The sequence below is a fragment of the Mastigoproctus giganteus genome, chromosome 10 (genome assembly GCF_048544385.1).
Source record: "Mastigoproctus giganteus isolate SK-2022 chromosome 10, ASM4854438v1, whole genome shotgun sequence".
NCBI lineage: Eukaryota > Metazoa > Arthropoda > Arachnida > Uropygi > Thelyphonidae > Mastigoproctus > Mastigoproctus giganteus.
In genome coordinates this window covers 63,563,226-63,585,323 of record NC_143584.1, presented here as the reverse complement: position 1 = coordinate 63,585,323, position 22,098 = coordinate 63,563,226, and the positions used below count along the sequence as shown (strand labels likewise).

At 37.8% G+C, this 22,098-nt stretch overlaps 1 protein-coding gene across 1 annotated transcript in view; it reads left to right on the top strand.

Moving 5' to 3' along the window:
- Positions 1-4,072: 4,072 nt before the first annotated feature.
- LOC150079056 (T-box transcription factor TBX18-like) overlaps positions 4,073-22,098 on the top strand; it is a 153,907-nt gene continuing 135,881 nt past the window's right edge. Inside the window, exon 1 of the mRNA XM_090383644.1 lies at positions 4,073-4,966. Within this exon, the coding sequence (XP_090239770.1) occupies positions 4,816-4,966 (151 nt within the window). The 5' untranslated portion in view covers positions 4,073-4,815. The remainder of the gene's footprint in view (positions 4,967-22,098) is intronic.

Sequence of the window (22,098 nt, the reverse complement as noted above, 5' to 3'; positions counted from 1 at the left end):
CTCAACTTTGAGATCAATTTCATAGTTGGCTCTTCAGTTCATATAGGCCACATACCATGTATGAACCCCCAGTCGCAGACAACTTCCGATCTTCTATATAAAGTGCCACAAGACAGCGTCCACTCACTAGTACGTCTGACTTGTACAAACGTCCACTCACTAGTACATTTGACTTGTACACCTGTTATACACTAACCAAAGCAGAATCACAGCCATTCATTCGTCAAGCAACCCATAGGTGCGTAACCAGGGGCCAGAACTTTTCACCATTGAAACGCCCATTCCCGTTTCAATTTCTGTTTACACTCAGGACGGCCACATGGGATTAGAGGAGTTTACAGAATAGAGAGAATACAGGTAGATCTTCGTATTGAGCAGTCAAGTAGGACTGAAACGCACATACTACTGTACTCTTCTCTACACAGTGAACTTTTGCCTCTAAAATTGGATAAAAGTTGAAAAATTTTAAAAATGGTTCTTCGTAAAAACCTAAAGTTTGTAGATTACGATTGTTAGATAATTCGACTACAATTATGTATAACACATTTTCCTCCCTGGCATTAAAAACATCTTTTTTATTATTTTCAGAGTGCGAAATTGTGCATTTTATTAGTTTTCTTTATCTCAGTGATTTCTATAAATGTTTTTGTAAACCTGAAATCTAACTACATTGTTCTGTTCATAAATACTGTTCCAATGAAAACACTTAGAAACGGATATATTATTATGCCTTTTTTGTGAAAAGGAAATATACCTAATTAAAAGGGTGGTGAAATCGCAAGTATTATTAGAGAAAATGAACGAAAAAGTAAAAGTGTCAAAAATGTTAAGAATCTGATTACGGGATATCAATAGTAGGAATATTTAGCTATCCTACAAGTATCTCATCCATTATAACGCAACTTTTCTTTTATTCCTGTAATTTGGAGCGAAGCAACAAAAAAGTTTAAATTTATCGGCGTGATACAATGAAGTGACAGCGCACAGGGAAAAATCATGTTGTGATAATAATGAGAATAATTGATGGAAAAATATATAGTGCCTTATTAAACAATGCATCGATAGTATCACTATGTTTGTAACTCAAAATTAACAGAAATGAATAATTTAAATGCAACGTTGGGTAATAAAATGAACTAAGATTTCTATACTGTAGGATTATCTTCCTTTCATGCCTGAATCCGATGCTTTGGATGTTTGCTGCAAATATCGCATAATATGCCATTTGAGAAGTAGGCGGAAAGAACTACAGAAGACAAATAAACACAAGAGAAAAAAGTTCAAGTAGAATGTTTGATGTTGCAAAACAAGGAACAGGAATTACAAATGATGGAAACACTGCAAAACGATTCTTTGATAAACCGCATCAGAAAATTCGAGATAATTTTTTATGCCTCTTTGGAACTATATGCCATTTACAGCTCATAAACTTCTGATAGATGGAAAAGATCGAAGAAAACGACATTTTGTCGAACGTCCAATTAATAACTCTATTGATTTCTGCGGCGCGTTTAGATCAGTTGGGGCCCCCAAAGGCGCCGTGAGGTTTCGGAGCTCCTACTGCAATGGTTGGCACGGTGGTTAATGACAGTAATCGGAGTACGCTACTGAGACGGGATCTGGAAAAATTGGGCATATAAGCTGAGAAGTGGCAAATGAAATTTGACGAATACAAGGTCCTGGATATGGGTAGCTGTCAAACATGAAGTTCTCTGAGCAGTGCAGACAGACACTAGGAGAGCTCAAAGACTTCTGTCGAGGATACACAGAAATTGTGCAAGCAGGGATAAGGAGGAAGTGATTACCCGCTGTATAAGGCAAAGGGTAAGTTACATCTGGAGTACTGCATATCGGTCTGGAGGCTTCATTTTAGGAAGGATGCGGATCTCTTGGAAGGGGTGCGGAGAAGCTGAACGAGATCGTTCTGTAAAATATATTACAAAACAAATATATTACTTTCGAAAAATTCTGTAGAAAATTTTGTACATAGGCGGCGCATTATAGCCTTAGTAGCTAATGCGCCAATAAAACCAAAACCAAAAAAACCAAAGTACATAGACGTCTAAACAGAGGCCCTCAGAACAACTGAATTTGTAAATCAGTTACAATCAAACCTACAGGTATTTGATAAAAAAAAATAATAGTAATTATTATTATTATTCAATCAGGATACCAGGATACGGGATGCATTGCTCCCATCGCAGTTCTCCCAATTACCGGCCCTTCCATGGGGATCAAACTTTTTAAATGAAACAAACAATTTAAAAACTCATCCGAGACCGACTGACTCGACCGCGGTGTGAAAAAAAAAAAAAAAGAAGCTGCTCCTGTCATTGACTGGTTTCGAACTCAGGCCTTTGCCATACGGGTTAAAACAACGCTAATTATAATCAGTTTGCTACACCCGAGGGCAATGGACTATGACAGTCTAAGCTGCTACATGGCCTTAACAACTGGAAGACAACGTGGGAACAGTGCCAGATCTAGGCACGTTCGAAAAGTTCGGTGGAATGAGCCGCCCCCACCCCCGCTCCGACAGGATTATTCAAATAATAACAAAAATAACCAAGAAATACAAAATTTCCTATGGTAACTGTAAATATTTTACCGCTGAAAACTCCAAAATTCGCTTGCTACTGAATTTTAAAGTAGCGCGCGAATCCGAACCGATAAAAAGTAGTGTCCTTTAGAGATAACGGAGAACCAACTCATCTGTCCATGTGTAATATGTCCATAAATTGCCCGTGTTGTCTGGTCGTTTTGAGGGACGAAAACTCCGAGTTTCTGGGGAGGGGGGACGGCCTATATTCAGAATCGATTCAGGAGCCGAAAATGAAAAATAGTTTATATAAATGTGTCTGATTCTGAACAGTTACAGCGCTGTGGCTGCTCGTATTAAAAAAATGCTATGTAGTTTCGATGGTAAAAAGGAATAAAAACAATAAATAAGAATAAGCAAACATGTACGTAGTATATTATTCACATTCATTATTCATAATATATTATTCGTTTGCTTATCCTTATTTTCTACAATTGAAACTCCATAGCATATTTTTTTTTTTTTTTTTTAGAATCAGACCCACGTTTATATAAACTTTTTCGCTGTCTTTTATAGATCCTGAAAGTACGGCACTCATATTACGAAATGTTTTCTGTATATAATGGACAACCAACGTAAAAGATGGACTAATAACACGATGTAAAGTATTTAAGCGTCAAGAGCGCAGAGAAAGGAAAAAAGAAAAAAAAGAAAAGAAAAAGGCAAACTTGCGATGAAAGTAAGTTGTAAAAAGACGGAAAAGCATTACAAACAAAATTATCAGATTGGTTTCATTTGTCCCCTCCCCCCATAAAAAGATGGTATCTTGGTTCTTCACCTGACGCCAAAGCGAAATGTGTAGCGTGCAGATTCAACAACAAATACTTCATCCGACTGATCCTCCTAGTTCGGGTACCGGATATTGTGCCTTTGTGTGGGGAATTTCCGGTATAAGGGAAGGGATGTTCGAACTGATTGCATTCCTGCAGGCTTTGTGTGCGCATATTTGACAAGTTCGCCTGGTTCTGTCAGCTCAGCGCCGCTACGTACTCGCCGAGGGTGTCAACAGTGAGCTGAAGACCTTCCGTACGCAAGACAGCGATCGTTTTCTCTCACGGTATCGATGCGGACACGGTCATAGCCACGCGCTCTGCTAAGTGTCAGCCTGCCTCACCTCCCACGTGAAAGAGGAGCTAAATGATCGTACACATGTCACCTGCTGAGCTGTCGTAGTGTCACACAACCAGTCAGAGTCACACATTCGGGAAAACAGACGCCAGCAAATTTCTCTCCGCTCAGGTTCCCGTTCCTTTGGGGCGTCTCCATCCCTCTTCCCGCAATCCACTTATTCGCCGCATATTTGCTGTCAGACTGCCGTAGTCCCGCCCATCAATTCGACGTGGAGGTCGGGTCTAGTCACCGCCTTGTTCCGCTACATTCGTAGATAGCCCGGTTGCTGCTTCGAGCGCCCCCTGTGAGGCACGACGTGGAAGTGCTTCTCTTACTTAGTTGCCTTTCATTCCTAGCGTTCGCTGGCTGACGGACTGCTATTGGTTTCGACTCTGCGCGTCTCTCTCTCGTCAGTTTCTCTGCGCCGACCCTGACGTTAATGTTTTCGTAGACAGATCACAAAAGCGAGCAACCTTCGGGACTCGAAATTCGAATCCGTCTTGTATCTCGTCCCCTACAACTCCCCAACTCGGACGCCAGGTAAGAATGTACAGGTGCGACTTCCGCTGCCTACGTCACAGGTAACTCTGTCCTGGGAAGGGTGTGTCTGCATGACCTGTCGCCTGTCGACAACTACCGACTTTTCATCTGTGACATTCGAACTAGCTAAGCGGTTGAAACATAAAACAATAAACTTTCTAGCTCATCTCTGTTTCGGAGACGACAGGTGACGGAAGAAGCCGTCACCACGAGTACCCCGTTAGCACGGCACCCCAGTAGTGACTGTGATCATCATTCCACGGCAACTGTGTTCGATGTGTCTGACAAGACAAGCCATCCCGTTACTGACAATGTGACCGTAACATTACGAAGGGTCTTCACTTAAGAACCCCTTCCCAAACCCCCCGAAACCCCGTCAGAATCGCACGCTCAGAAAAACTGACGCAGCGATCCCTCGCTGTATCCGACTCGCCGTGACTAGAGGCCACTAGTCAATCTTCGAGCTTTAAGAGAAAGGGGGGTGACAGCAGTTGACACGTCTGGACTGACCCCAGTAAGAAAGTTGATCTCTCTCCGTTGAGCCTAGGCTGCAACTGCCGCCACTCATGCTGATCTCCGAAGAAACGATGCAGTCTCCTCATTCCCCTAGCTCGGCCACAAAGCCGACCGTTGGTCACCGAGCTACCGACTTCTCTATCGCGGCGATCATGGCACGGCAAGGACCGGGAAGCCGACAGACGAGGATCGGTCCGATGGGTAAGTTAAATATCAATATTTCACCGAGCTTTATTCTTTTAGTTATTGTTGAGGGTGTACGTGATGTGTGTGCGGGCTAAATATTCGGCCACAGTTAATGATGCTGCGTAACTACCCTTATATAAACTACCCCCCAATGCTCCTCACATATATCTGCGCTTTGCCGTTTCCGCGTGGATTTCACCGACTGCAGTTCGTACCGCAATGCCAGTTTCGCTCAAAAGGTAATAATGTAGCTAATATCGTGTTTAATTGCAACTGAATTACAATTTAGTTCACTCAAACGAAAGCAGCAATCGCGGTGATAAACAATTACGAAATAATGCGTGCCTAGAAAATTTTCAGACTGTATACACATCCCGCAATTCTTTCACGATTGTCTTAAAATACTGCACGCGTTCTTGTAGATTGCAAGTGGTACAATACGTGTTAAAGATTCTGCATATAAAAGGAGGAGTGCCGTGGACTCACGAGTCGTATATGTGCCTCTAAGATGCACACGACAGCACTCAGGAAACTGACTGTTATAAGCGTCGTATTCATTATTTACATTTTTATCGCCTTAAAGTCATGACTACAAGAACTTAACAAACTAGAGTATACTCCAAATACGTGGAATGACTGTATTCTTGTCAAAATGATTAGTTGAAAACCCATGTGACCTATATAGTCGAAGTGGAGTTCAAACAAGACATTTCCTGTACAAGCAGGACACAGATAGATCGCAATATTATGCAATCAGATATAGTACTGTACATCATCTTCTTTGTAGCCATCCCACTAGCCCATGGCTGTTCAGGAGTGTCACCAATTTGGACTTAATGAACCGATTTTAATAATAACAATATTTCAATCACTTGCTTGGTTTCAAACAGCGGCATCTGTTGCTACCATTTTTCGAAACAAACTTGGCATTACAATGTCATGTTACCACTATACATCCTAACCATTCGGTTCATTTATCAATAAGATGTTAATACGAGAAACTGCGTGTACTTCTCTGGTATGATTTTTCTGCATATTTGTGGATTCTTTGTCTACCGGAGTGGACATTGAAATTCGGAACTTATTTAGATGGAGGAGAGAAACCATACTGCGAGTGACTGCTGTCCCAGATGTAGCTCAACTTCAATTTGCGTCTAAACTCATCCTTGGCTTGTAGCCGTGAGTGGAGTTGTATGTTGGCATATTCTTTCATGTGTGCAATAAAGAGTTCTTCTCATTTATGAGTGGGCAAATGAATGTTTTTGTTTCAGATGCGATTTGAACCAATGTGTGTGCGCGTGCGTTGAACCCAAATACCACCTTTTAACAACAGAAAAATATACCATTTAAAGTTCCAAATTGAGTTTAACTTCTAGGTTGATTTTCTCATGTGCCACAGACATCATATAATTTCTTAGGGTAATGATTAGATTCCTTTTTTATCCGAAATTAATCTTCTATGTTTAAGAATAATGTTTTATTAGATTAGAGAATTTTTCACAGCATTTTTATTTGTTGGGTTGTTTGAAACTTGTAGCAGATGGGAGAATCATAATGTTAATGGCAATATTATTCACTACTACTAACACGAGCGCGTTCTGTTAATAAACTTTATCCTTTCTGTTGTTGTTTAAATGACTGTTCGTGTGGAGGGTTCTGCTTAGGGTTGTTTGAGTGAATATAATTTAGTCTCTGCTTTCACAAAAATTGGTAGAAATAGTTGGTAACAAAGCAGAAAAATGCTAACTGTAACGTACTAAATATCGTATGATGAATAATGGGAAAAAATCATCATGCTTCTACTCCATCTGTGTCTCTGCTGAATATTTATCCTCTTCCTCTAACCCATCTTAATTGTGCCTTTCACGTGTTGTCGAATTTAGCTGAAAAGTGTTGCCCACTGCCAATAATGTTATAGAGTCTTGTTCCACACGCAGACTGTATACGAACCCTAATAATATAATGGACTTCCAGAGGCACAGTCCGGCTAATCGTATGAAGTGAGGTGGGTGGTAATAAAATACTTCTCGCCTTACACTAGAAACGTGGAACAGAAACGCAGGTAATTAAGAAGACTAGTGTCTCGTTCTTGCCATGTCTTAAGAGAAAGAAGCGCTAACGAATCTTGAAACAAGGGTTAGCAACAGACACGGATCTTTGAACTCTGATAAAACAAAAAATGACGTGAATGCAGATATGCTTCATCCCATAAGAATTAAATTGTGTGCCAGTGTAGTTGTATTATTTAAAACTAAAGTGATGTGTACAATAAAAATAAAAAAAAAAAGTTTACATGGTTAACTACCCGTTAATCACGTAAACTCTACAAAACTACATGTACACATTTTATGCTCGCGCATTTTGTTCACTATTTTTCCTTATTTGGATCAGCAGACCCGATGTTATAACACTGCGATGAATATTCCTGATAAAAATATATCCCATGATTTTTTAAGAAGTGTTTGTTTGTTTAGGGCCAGACAGTTAGGTCAACAAAGAGCTTTGACACTTTATTAATTTTTATTTATCAATCGATTGCAGATTTCAATCGAACTTTACAGCTACTCAGAGAATGAAATTACTAGTACTAAAACTAGTCGATCTGGGCCATTCCAAGAATTCTTGTAATTTGGCACAGCGCTCTCACTATTCCACGAAACAGACGCTGCTCCTATCTCCATCAATACTATTAAAATAAACTCGGAATCGGGCCTCCTGCGCTAAATTTTTACAGGAAAGTATTCTGTGCAAAAAGCGATGTCTTTCTGTTAAGAATAACAGTGATTTGTCCTGTCTTAACAATGATCTGTCACTCTCTCTCTCTCTAGACAAGATCTTCCAGCTGAGCTTAAGAGTGTTTAACCCACTGCAAACAAACGGTCTCTGCTTGTTTAGGCCTAGTGGGCAACCAGTGCCTCGAACTGCAGGCTTAATAAGTATAATAAATTTTGTTGAATGAAATATTAAAGGAGTATTATTAGCGAAATACTAAAGTTCAGTTTCTTTCAGTTAGTGCTTTCTGCTTTTAAACTTCAGCAATGATCCCTTTTTATCTGTCCAAAGTGGTAACGTCTGGTCTTAAATTTCTCAGCCTATCTGTCAACGTAATTACAAAATATTGTATTTATCTGAATAGAAGCGAGAGGTTAGTAAAACAAAAAAAATTGCTGAAACTACACACGAATATGAGGATCAGTTTTTTTTTTTTTTTTTTTTTTTTTTTGACATCTACGCAAGAGAAAGATCTCGCGACCTTCGGCATGCAGAGCGTATCCCAGTGCTCCGATCAGACGATTACTTAAAAAGCGGGGGGATCACGTATACTGTAGTGGTTATACCCTATATGTGATAGCCCATGGCCGAGCTCATGGTCACGCACTACGATATTCTTTCTTTATGAATAATTTTTGTCCATTTGGAAATATAGTGCACCTCACGCTATAAAAATATCTGGAAGTTTGTACCGCCTGAACAGCCAGAAGATAAGAATAGCCTTCAGCTTTCATCTATAGTGGTCTCCAGTAGTCATCACGTTCAATTTCTACAGCCCTCATCCCTTGTTGAGGGTAGTGCTATGTACGATGTAAGTATGCTTATGGTCCTGGGAGTGAAAAGGGAAATAGATGATAACGGGAGTAGCCAGTTCTGCTTACTGACAGATGATGGACAGTCGGAAAAAGAAGCCGGCCATTGGAGAAACAGAGTTTGTCCCTTTCGTTTGCTTAAGACATTTTTACACATAGAGTGCTGGATAGGGTGGGGTGGGGTAGGAAGGGAAGGAAGAGATCGCCGATTCAATTTGTTCTTTCTGGGCGAAATCTTTGCCGATATTAACACTGCAGGAGTGCGCATAGCTGATCAAATATTTCCGCTACTTCTAAGAAAATAGGACACCATGAATTTTTCAACTCGCAAAAGCTATTTGAGAACTGCACATGCCAGAATAAAAGTGTGTGATTATATAGCTGTGAATTTCTAATAAGTCTAGGCGGTATTGCTTCTAACGTCCGAAATCCAATACTATCTAAATCAGTGGTATTTCAACAGCATATGTACCACTGCTGGTACGCATACTGTTGCGCAGTGGTACGCAGAAAAAAAAAATAAATAAGTAGTATTTATTTTTATTTCAATATAAGCAATTGGGGGAACAAGAAAACTGAATTTTTTTTAAAGGAAGTATTCAAGTTAAAAAAAAAAAAAATTGGGAACTCCTAACGTAAGGTGATTTGACTTACACATAAGAAGTTATATATGTAAAATCTCAATATTTGGAAGGGCGAGAGAAAAATCATAGGGCAAAAGGTATGTCCACAATTAGAAAAACGTTTCAACTCCAGTTAATAACTGTAAATACAGAGTGATGGGAAATGTAGTTTATATACTGTATATATATGTAAAAGCACAGATATAGACAAAATTCAGTACAAAAGTATGTGCCCATGAAGTCTGCCATTTGGAAAATCGCGAAATGGCTATCTAAAGATGCTATCTCCAGAGCGTATGCAGCACTTCAGCAATCGGTTGTTGTGAAGTCCCCAGAGATTGTCCTCATAATTGCGATTGTCGTTACGGATCTTGTCAAAGAGCAGCAAATTAAACTTTCATCCATCCCACATCAATACTTGTTGAAAGAAACAAATAATAGTAGGTGATTTACTTGTTACCAATGGTTTTAATCGTTGTGTTGCAATTCGTAAATAACAGTCAAACCACAAGGAGCCGAGCACTCCGTAAGAAACCTTATGCAAACCACGAGACGCCTCAGCATTCTCTTAAAATCAGAATGACGAACACTGTAATGATCACGAGTAATTCAGATATGCTAAATTCTGAACGTTAACCATCGAAGTTTTTTCGATGATCCGGCGAAGGACCAGAGTAAGAGAGGTTACTTCCAACAACTCCCTCCAGCAAACAGCAAATGGACTACCGAACACACGTAATTTACATATTATATACGGCACAAAAATGGCCTGTTATTGATGCGCCAAAAAAAAAAAAAAAGAAAAAAATGTTACTTCCAGCAAGATGGTGCAAACACGCCCCTCTAGTACTAAAATGTTGGATTATCTAAAGTCAAATTCTTTTAAAGGCAATTCATATTCATTCATCTGGCGAATTTCAAAAGCACATTACCAACCTTATTTGAAGAATCCTGGTGAGACTTTACAATGGCTGAGATTGCCTCACTATTTGGAGATCGTGTTACCTCAAAAGATTTTGGTTTCCGCCATCTCCTAATCTTAATTCACCAGGTAGTAACCTGGAGAATGGGGGTTAATCCTGTGGGGTTGTCTCAAGAAACATCTTTTCGAAAACGATTCGAATTCATTTGAGAAAATTATAGAGTACATTATTGAATGTACTTTACCGAAATCATTCCTAATGCGACTTTAGTGTTTATGATCCTGTGTTGATTAATAAATGTGTGTGGGCGTTTACAGTGGACATATTCAACACCTGCTGTGACTTCTCTTACTTGCTTAAGTCAAAACAACATATAAAATGTTTAAATTTATGTGTTAAATATCATATACAAAAGTTGGGATTTGTTGACTATTGGATCACCTTGTAAGCATTTTTCAGTAAATAAATTTTTCAGATTCATCAGGTTATTAAATGCTCCTTCAAACTTCATGAATTGTACACTAATATGCTGCACTTTTTACGAATCAAAATGCAGCAACCTTTTATTACAATATATTTCGGATTTCATTTCAGAATAATGATTCTGAAATACATTCTTTTGCAATATTGGCATAACGTTCGAATAGGGCAGTACCACTTACCGAACGACCAAGGAGGTTACGTTATGTTTTCCTTGACAATAGGGGCTGGACTAGCAGGCGGAGAGAACAAGCTGTTGCAAAATTTATTTGGAAATGTTGGAAAAATGCCCAAATGAAGCCAATGAAACGTACTAGAACGAACCGTACTTTATAACAAAAGCAGAAACTGTGTTTCATTTCTCTGGATGAAGTACCAGCGAAATCCAGAGGGGCAAGCCCCGTTTATGCTTTTGTTATAAAAAATAACTTTTTTTTGTTATAAATAAAATGAAGCTACTTTATTACGCATTGCGTGAAGATATTATCTATAGGAAGAAATCAAACTTAAAGCGATAATTTAAAGAGTTGAAATCACGAGGGAGAGTTGATCTTCCCTGAAAAATATTCCCATAACCTTCCACGTAAAGGTCTCTACAGCATCTTTTATTTGTTTATTTCTTTGCTTCTCTGCATCTACTATGGTCACAATGATTCGCTATGATGAGGACGTCTGTCGAGGATTTTTTGTTATGATTACTGTATTAATATTACCTCTCAAATGTGTGTGAGATTTGTACACATTTACAAACACTTGTAATAAGTAAACAGACACTCAGTTTACTCTCTGTTTACTCAAAACTTGCAGAGGGACCGTTTCATTCCCGTATATACATACGGAACGAGTAAATTATTGTTATGGCCAATAGTTCTCGGGCCTGCCCTTTGCTTCACAAAGTGCATCGACCTGTCTGTCTCATGGAAAAAGATCAGCGATCTGAGGCTAGCGGCAATTGAGTCCATCGTTTCCCATAATTCCCTTGGGAGGGTTAATTCTGTTTGGTTCAAAGGGAATGATCAAAGATAACCAGAATTTTCCCTATGGACCTTGCTATTAGCTGGCCCACTGGAGGGTTACTTCAATTATGATTGGTTGAAACCTATCGTAAACATGGCCGATTATTATTTCTCTTTCAGAAAGCCTTCACTTGTATGTTCAAGCTCTTGTACTGGCAAAAATGTCTGAAACTTTGAAAAGCTTTTACCAGTTGTGCAACGTTCTCTTTTGAATTATTTATTTATTTTATTTATTTATTTATTTTTTTTTTTTTTTGATTCGACATTGTCCGCTTTTCTTTTGATCTCTGATACTGAATTTAATTAGCCAAAATGATACTATCATAAATCAAAAAAATAAGTTTGCACTGAAATGAAGAATTAGTAGATAAAAAAAAAAAAAGAATAGCAGTCATCAGTCTTTATTTAGTACAAAGAAAACGTAATGTTGAAAAAGAAATGCTCATCGTGTTAAAGCTCTCAATATTCGGCTTTGGAAAATTGAATGTTACACCTTTTTTTTTTTTAACAATGCTAACTTGTAACCAGGATCGGTACACGATTTTTGCTAGCCTATCCGTTTACCCGTGAAGATTCGTGCTGCTATTTTTTAAAGAAAACATGAGTATATTTGTAAAATTCTTTAATAAGCATCTCACAACAGCCATCCTTTATTGTCAGTCACCCTTGTGAAATTAATACGCCTTCTCATAGCTGGATCCTTCCAAACAACGTCTTAATTCTAGTACTGTTTCCATAATACTATTTAAATTAATAATGACCATTTATTTGTCTCCGAAAATTAATATAATCAGAATGAATTCCCAGTACGTCGTTTTGAAGCTGATTGAAATACACAGCCACTTAGCGCGCATTACCTGACTTGACTTATCGATACTGTGAAATAAGTTGTTGCAGAGCTAATTTATATTAAATTTAATTCTTGAAAATAGCAAAAGAGAATTAGACTTCTGTTACGCTACCTAACAAAAACAGCCTTCAGTACTATAACAGATTCGGTGATCCGTATAATTCTTATGGATCCACATAGCACATTTCTAAATAATTCTGTGGTACAATTTCTCTCGGTATTTCCTCTGTTCTTAAGTCAGTCACTACTGAATGAAACTTCATCGTGTTCATTAATTAATAGTTTATGAATCGATCTTTGAAACTACTACCAAGGAAAAAATTTCTGACCTCCACAAGCATCTTTATTAGAGCTAATCCCCAGACCAGAAGTTCTTAACCTTTTTGTACAGTCACCTGTCTTCCAATTTTTGCCTTGCCGCTTGTTCGCATTTAATTTTTATAAATTAAATCCACGGTCAGAAAATTCAATTTCGATGGGTTCCGCACCTTCCCTCAGCCCCAGACTCACTTCCCCTAGGGTCGCCTAGGGAGGAAAGGCAAACAAACGACACTAGTTGGTGTAGAGCAGAAGTTCTAAACCAGGAAGGCTCCTGGTTTAGAACTTTTGCAACTTCTTCTAGAACTTGGTGTAGAGCAGCAATTCTAAACCAGGAAATCTCCTGGTTTAGAATTGCTGCTCTACACCAAGTAGTGTCGTTTGGTTTCCTTTCCTCCAGTTTTGCTTAAAACAAATACTGAAATAGATAAGTGTAATTACAGCTAACGAAAAATGATATATTCATTCAGGATGTGTTTACGCAACATCTTTGACAATCAAGTGGGAGGTGATGGAAGTCACTTTATGCTGCAACCACTTATATGATAGTTGGAATAGAACTTAAAACGTGTCATTAGTTTATATTAAAATTAATGTAGCCCTCTTCCTCTCTACATTGGTAACAAACTGTTTTAAATCCAGTGAGGATAAAAGTATATAGTAAAGCTGCTATTAGAGCTCATTACTTCGTACCTTTCCTCTACCAAGGAAGTACCAACCATTTTTAACTTGGAGGGCATGGAAAACTCTACAATAATATGGGGCAGACTGTGTATTATGTGTTACCACATATCATCTATTTATTTTTATAGAGATCTTACTAATGTGCTGTTACTTTTATAGCAAGACCAACGTAGAGGACAATAACTTTGGTGGAAGGTTAAAAGTAAACGAAATCAAACGATAATAATAATGACTGCCTTGTTGTTATTATATGATAACTGATGGTTTTTCTGTCATAGTCTATAAAAGAAATGCCTGATGCACCCACAGTGTGCTGATTGGATACTCTGTTCATTGTCAAGCAAGCACGATCACTTATAATTTTTTCTATGATAATATAATATGCTACTCTAAAGGAGTAATACTGGTTATCTCGCAAAAGGAGTTATTACTCCTTTTGCGAGATAATGAACTTATTCGGTGCTAAATTAATCATCATACAACTTTGGGATTTTTATCCCAAGACTATTCTGACAAATATTTTGGATGCAGGCTGTTTATAACAGTATGGGCGAAGCCCAACTGGAATGAAAAAAGCTTCAAAGTTGCAGCGGAAATTCGGATAATACGTCATAATTCCATATTTTCCAGGGGTCATCGGTTTGGAACTAAACTGACCAACCTTACTCGATCAAAATGAAAGGTTTTTACCTTTTCTTCATATAAGGCTTATCACCACTCTTGTAACAGTTAAATAACACTCACGGTAACATACCTTACAGAGGTAATGTATATCAAATATACATTATGCATTTAGGGAAAAGGGGGAACTTTTGTTTAGTTTCTTGTTGTATAACGTTGGGTTGTGTTGGCCATATACTATTTGCTCAAGAAGAGCTACAATGGATCCTGATTACTTATATCTCTTAGCTAAAATATCAAACAAACGATGTATTATTATATCAAGAACAAGTCATTCTTTTGGGACAAGGTGTCACTCAAATACTGTACACCTCCTCTAAACGATAACTTTAGAGCTAAAATATACGGGTATTCCAGAAGCCTGGGCTCACAGTTTTGAAAAGTGGTGATGAATTTAAGGCCACGAGGCGTGAGTATACTTTAAAAATGTAAATTGTGGCATCTACTGGTTTTCTGGATGAAAAACCCATTTGGTACTCGTTCCTATCCCCGAAGAAGAATTTGATTATTCATCCTGGTCCCAATTTTCATGTATTTTTATGTAGATAGCAATGCATAAAAATTAACAAGTTGCTAAGTGAAGCATCAAAGTTCCACATATAGGCAACTTTTATTCACTTAGCGCTCAACACTGAGTAGACACTTTATTAAGTGCACCAGCCTAACAGTGAGTATTTGGCACTGAGATCTGCCTGGATTCGTTGCGGCATAATATCAGCGAGGTGTCGAAAGCGTGTCGCAGGATGCTGGTCCATGTTGACTCAATTGCTTCCCACCGTTCTTGAAAATTGGATAGTTGCAAATCTCTACTCCAAAGAGATCGTTTCACCACAGGTGCTCAACTATATTCAGATCTGGTAACCGGATAAGCCACCGCCGTAGGCTTAATTCACGCTCATATTCTGGGAACCAGTTGAATACAATTCTGATGGCGCACTATTATTTTGAAAAGACCCATCACAGATGGATACACTGCAGCTATGAAGTGATACGCCTGGTCAGAAACAATTCCAGATAACCTGTAGTATCCAAATCTTGCTCCAATGGTATCGGGAGGGAAGCAGTGTACACCTAGAGAACACTCCACATACAATTACACCGTCATCATCAGTCTGCATTGTTAAAATCTGGCAGGATGGGTCCATGGACTAATGGTATTTTCGCCATATTCTGATCATCCCATCGGCGAGAAAGAGCATGCTACATTTTTCTCATCTTCAACTTTCCCGTACTGGTATGCCCAAGCCCACTGTAACTGTACTTTCTTGTGTTTGCTGAAAAGAATGTAATCGATTCTGTTGTGGGCTGCGATACCCCATCTGTGACAAGGTAGGATGAGTTGTGCCTTCTAAAATGCCTCTTTGATTACCACTGTTGTAATGGAGTGTCATGTTCAAAGCCACTTCCGCTTGCTCATTCTCGAACTGAATTGCACGGAGCATCCCTGTGTACCTGCCCATTGCAAGTTATAATGCCTACCGGCTTTATAACACGCGATCCTGTTACTGAAGGAGCGTTCCTTTTCTTTTGTAAACTGACTTCTCATTGTGTGTGTGTGTGTATATATATATATATATATATATATATATATATATATATATCTTTTTGAATATTTTTATATGCGAGCGAGAAAAAGTCTTATTTTGTAAACAGAATAGCAAACTACTTTCTTACATTTTAAATTCCTATTTAAAGAGTGTTATAAAGGTTCAACTGGAAGACGTTTGAGTTGTCACCTTGTCCTATAACATTGGCTTGTTCTTGGCGATAATGTATGCATTATCAAAATCATAGTAATTTCGAATTTACCATTAAAAGTTTTGAAGCGAAGATAAATGTGCGAGAACTTTTAATATACCCTTACAATGGAAAGTTAAATTACAGACAGAAAGTTCTTAATTTTTTCAGAGCGTTTAGCGTTTTCCAACCACATATCTAAAATATTGTCTACCATATAGTGAGAACAGTGGAGCCCACTAAAACTTTTTACTGCTGAGGTCACTTTGTTGTCACTACCGATCTGTGATTGGTATGTCCAGATAAAAATAATACCTCATTTTACAAGAAATTTATCACCAATCATGGTTAATCCTGTTTTAATACTAATAATTTCAATTCATATAAAATTTTTAAACTTTGGTAGTCATAACCTCATGGGAATCAACATAAAAATGGACTTTTATGTATTCAATCGAATGCCACTAGGTGAGAACTCGGATGGCGCAATCGATTAATGATCAACATAGGACAAGTGGAGGTTTCCCTAAATACGGGGTAAGAAATATTGCTAAAGAAAGTAATATTTCCTAAAAGCAGTGAAGGCATTTAATAAATATAAATTTTAACCTACTATTTATTTAATTTTAAACATCTTGGGAAATTCCTGGGTTCTGGAATTGCTTGAATTCGAATTCCAGTGTACTGATAGCGAGGGGAGGGAGCGAAATTTTTGCTGAGCGTTGTCTTCGTATAACACTTTTATATGATGCCTTTGTATCTCACTCTTAAAAAAAAAAATGTCATCGTTATCGAAACGCAGTGTTGTTTATTAGTAGGTCGATTTCACCATTATGACGGCCATTTTGAGGGTTACTATGTGATTTCATCAGTGTGACCAGCCAGCCACTACCAGTGACGATTTTAAAAGCTAAGATGGCAAAATGGTGTCATATTTTGAAATAACATAAGAAGTTCGTTCTTCAAGTAGCGTTTCATCAATATCCGAATGTTTGGTTCTGCATGCAGTGTACTAGAATACTAATAACAGTAATGAAACAATGTACAGTAGTACACTCTTCTTTATTTGCCAAAAAAAAAAAAAAAGAAAAGTAAAATATTGAAGTCCTCTTCATTTAGATTTGAAACAAATCACAAGCATTTCGATATCAATTTATGCATTATTCAATCGCGCACTAATGTTACCTATAAAAGCCAGGTATCGGGCTGTCTGTCGGTCAACCTCGCATCGTGCACTGGGATGGCATTTGATGTTTGTTCCCTATTGATGTTTACCCAATAATGGATTGTTTACGATAATGGAAGCAAGACGTTGCATCGTATGCATCTTATTCATTATTTACATTGGTAAGTATTGTATTAATGGAAAACATAATGGCAGTTGAACACGTTATTTTTAACTGTCCCCGAGGCATGCAAACAATGGATGTATAATGCGATGCAATAAAGAGACCGTTGATTTTCTTAAATGGACCCTGAGGCTAATAATAATAATAAAAATATGGCGTATTGTTGGCTTAATAATGTTAATCAATGTTGTCATTTTGTTTTTGCATTAAGGCTATGAGAGGACAGCGTATGTCTGAGAATTGCGTGTGCTATCTGTTCGATTTTCCTGTTTTGCTACAGAAAGATTAGAATTTTAGGGAAAAAAAATCCTGCAGCCCTCGCCCGAGATCCGATAACTTGACTTAGTCTTAAAATAATAATAAAAAAACATAAATAATAAACCTAAATTCCTCCGCAAAGAGGGGGTTTGAAACCCACGGCTGAAAGAACAACGATTGGAACTACTACGATATCCGGCCAGAGGTTTAATCAATTTCCTTACTAGGCTAAAGCTCTATCCCCTTCAGATATACTTTTATTAAAAATCTGACACCTTTTAGTGTGTCACCTCACACGTTGTAATTAAGGGTCGTTGCCAGGCTGTCAGATACTGCGCTGATATGTGACTGTCGCTGCGCCAATGATAACCATACCCATCGAAACAGTCGTGAAAGTAGCATCTCTGTAAGTGGAGACGAACTAAAAAGAAGCTGAGAGGTGGGATTGGGGAGGGGAGTTACCCCGATATGAACTAAATGGCATTAAATATGAAACGGCTGTCAGTATGGCAGCACTGCACTACTAATGAATAGCATCTTACTTCCCTAATGAGATTTTCTCCGTCTGTTATTCTTGGTTTTTTAAACTTGTACAGACAAAATACAGATAAATAAATTAAAATAATATAAAAAAAGAACGGCATCTAGTGCCATATGATCTGGTGCACTGTGATCAAAGCAGGAGATGCGCCAAGGATCCTAGACCAACTAACACTAATGAGAAGCGCGATTTATTAGCGTGGAGTCAGTCAATAAGCACTGTAGCAGTATTTCGCATTACACAAGCATTCTACCTAAAATAATAATAAATAAAATTGGGAGTTTTTCTTGTTTACTGATGTTATTCAATGGTTAGAAAGCAGCAGTTCTTTATATTTTCGGTACACCAGAGGCCTCTCTTTAATACAACTCGTTGTACTGAATCCCCTTCGGACTTCTGACTCTATACTATGTGGAACCTAATTTTCCACGGCCGCAATATTTAACTTGTAGTTAGGTTTCCGCGGAAACGATTCTCTTAATATAATTATTTGGCACGCACACTGATCCATAAAGATAAGAATATATAGAAAGTGTGAGTAATCATCAAAAGTTTAAGAGTCCATTTACCTTTACTCGTAAGATACTTATGAGGAATCTAGTTAGTTTTATTGCAAGGGATGCAAGTCGTTAAAATGGATCAAATCATCATCTTTTGCAGGGCTTTTAACAAAATCTGTCATTAGATCCTTTAATGTTCTAACGACAAATTATTCTTAAAATGAAATAATAGTAATTACAATAAAGCCGGAAGGCTAGAATAGTGGTCACAGAATACCACGCTATATTTACGAATACTATACACCGCGTTTGCATAGTACTATGCATTCATTTATAGCGGTTTACATTATTACTTTTTATCTTCTTAAGCCAAATGACCTTTTAGGGAGTTCTGTAATTCTAAATCATTAATGTGCTTATTGTACATATGAAGTAACAGTGCATATCTTGATACAGTTCATTCATTCATTTTTTTTTTTTTTTTCAATAATTATTGGACGGCTTTGAAATTGTAAATTCTCAAGTTACTCAGTGTGTGAATGTTCGATGGTGGATAATTTCGCAGTCCTAATTTAATTACAAACTCGCTAAATTATTTAGTATTTTTCTTACTAGCAGAGCCATATTGTGGATTTCTTCTTTTCATTTTAGAGATTTCTTCAATGAACTTCAATGATTCCTATAGCAATTATCAGGGCTGTCTTGACCAAAAAGGATACTTCGACTTCAATTTGATGTCCCAGTGCAGGAGTCGGCAACCTGTGGTTCGCGAGCCCCATGCGGCTCTTTGAACATGTAACTGCTGCGTTTTAAATTTTATCCCACATGAATCACAATTTGAAATGGAGTTAGAGGACTTAAAAATCAAGGTCATGTGGAGTGCAAGACTAAAATGCCTTAAAACTGAAATTGAGGATTTCGAAAGGCAAAAGGCTGCCCCTGCCCTACACAAATGGACGGCGACAGATGAGTTGAAAAAGCAAGACCAACTTGTGTTCGATGCGTGGTGTAGCTTACCGAACAAGTATACAAATTGGAAAATATTCGCGTTTGGATTTCTCTCAGTTTTTCGTTCGACGAATTTCTGCGGGCAAATATTTTCGAACATGAACTATATTAAAAATAAATCAAGAAACGTATGAACAATGTTTAAAGATGAAAATTACGGCAATACTCGCTTGATGTTGAGCGGCTCGCTCAAGGAGTTCAGCAGCAAAAGTCACATTAATTCGTACCTAACTGGATGTTTGTTACGTTTTTTCAGTATTAATAAATAATATTTCAAAAAAAATGTATATATACACACACACACACAAAATATAGATATTACAAATTATGTAATATATATTTTTTTAATAAAACACCTTCCCACTCTATTCCATTTCTTAACCCCCCCCCTCCTCGAGCCTAGGTGCGGCACTTCGGATTCTATTTTTTTTTTTTAATTAGATCAAAAATGGCTCTTCACTCAAAAAAGTTGCCGACCCCTGTCTTAGTGGGCTCCTCCCGGCCATCTGTCTCACGGTCTCTCCTGTGGAGACCTCTGTCATTTAATTTCTCTTAGATTCTCATTAGATGGTTTCTCTTCTTGAGAGGTAACATCTTCACTCACAACTGTTTAGCAATTTCTACAAAGTTATTCTAAATGACCCCCACAAATTCCTCAAAGCGTGGAAGTGCGAACATATTTGGCCACAATTTCCTCAACACGCCATGAGTACTTGAGGAAGTAAAAAAGGAGGATTTAAGCTAGCTTCCCGCCACCGAGTCTTATCTGTTGCCTTAAGGATAATGTAACCTTTCCGGAATTCCTTAATCCAGGACACTCTCACCTGCAATTTTCTTGATGGCCTTGACGAAAGTTTTTGGAAGATAGTGGCACCTTGAAAGTGGCAATCACCCCTTTATCCATATTTTGCAACAAAGTGGCAAAATGATCACTGAGATAATCAATAATGGCAAGATTGGCCAGGGAAACTACCAAAGATTAGCAAGCTCGGTTTTGTTTTCAGAAGAGATCGTAAAAAAGGAGGATTTAAACTAATCTTCAAAAACTGGTTGGATCATATATGCTTTCTTATTTACCCACCATATAACGAGTATCTTTTTCTTAAATAACCTGCCAGAGTTTTGGCGAACAGCAACAGTTTCATTTTAAGGTCGTCCGTGGCATTCCGCCCAAATCGATAAAGCCGGGATATTTTTGGGACACACGTCACTTCCTTTAAAATGTGTCTGTGCAGGTAGAACAGTGCTCCCCACACCGGGTAGAAAAGGCCCGGGTTCGAATCCCGTCGATGACGCGAGGAACTTTTATGGGCTCTTTTCATTCCGTGTCTGAGTTAGTCGGTCCAGCAAAACAGACAAATCGACCAGAGGTCACACGCAATTTGCAGACACAATGCATATGGGTACATGAAAGAAATTACCAAGTGACCCTAATATAATAGTTTTTTTCCCCTTTAAAATGTATGCCCTGAAAGGCTTCTTTTTCCAAAACAAACCTGTCTTGTCAACATTGTACTTAGTGATGATTGTATTCACTCTCCTCAATAACCATCAACATTTGTTAATTCCAAACTGACAATAATGTATGCCAGCAATCTCTCAAAACACTTACGAAGCCCTAAGTAGTTGCAAGTTCAAATCTGAACCTATTGTTAGTTCTCATAAAAATTCTCTGTTTGTCCATTACTGTTAAATTACTCTGTTTTATTCCATTACTCTGTTTTTCCACCAACAGCGAAAATCTTTACATTACTGTTAAAATTTTAGTTTTTAAAACGATAATTTTCCACGTTGTACAATTGTTTTTGCTGTCTTTTCTCGGCAGAAAACACTTTATTATAATCATTCATACATTTCTGCCTCATGATGAATTCAGCAAAATTAACAGTAAACAAACTGAACACGACGGGACAAAAGACACCAGTTACATAGTTTCCACGTTGCTAAGTTGTATCGCTAAAGATGAAACCGCAAGTTAAAGTAAGATGGTACTTATTGTGAAGAAGTTGTTTTGTGCTAATGGTAACCGGTGAAACGAGGGAGTTTACTTCTTGGGGGGAAAAAGTCGATGGTATGCGAGTACTACTACCTGTATACTACATTGTTAAAATTGTCAAGATGATCAATGGCAGTCCATACGATTATTATAAGTAATAATCGTACGGACTGCTATTTTAGATTTTTTCAGCATTTATATTTTCATCTTGTGCATCAAGTTAAAACGGATAACACTCTCTATTGCTTTCACTATTGATGCTTGAAAAGAACATGCCTGATTGCTGAGAAACCGGCAATCAATTCCATTTCGTTCTGGTATGCACAAAAAATGGATTTGAATGTCAGCTGCTCTATCCGCTTAGTATTAACAAAAATTTTCACCCAAGCAGACACTGTTCCATAGTTATTGCTGATATACAGTATAGAAGCAAAAATACATCGATTCTACATTTACCAGAACAGATCCTGATTGTTTTTTTAATTAAAAATCATAACAATTCCACATTAGAATTCAATACTGAATTTTCTAAGCTTCCAGTGGCTTGCTTCGATCAAAATACGTTTATTAATTTAATTCAATTTCCTTCTTAAGATGAT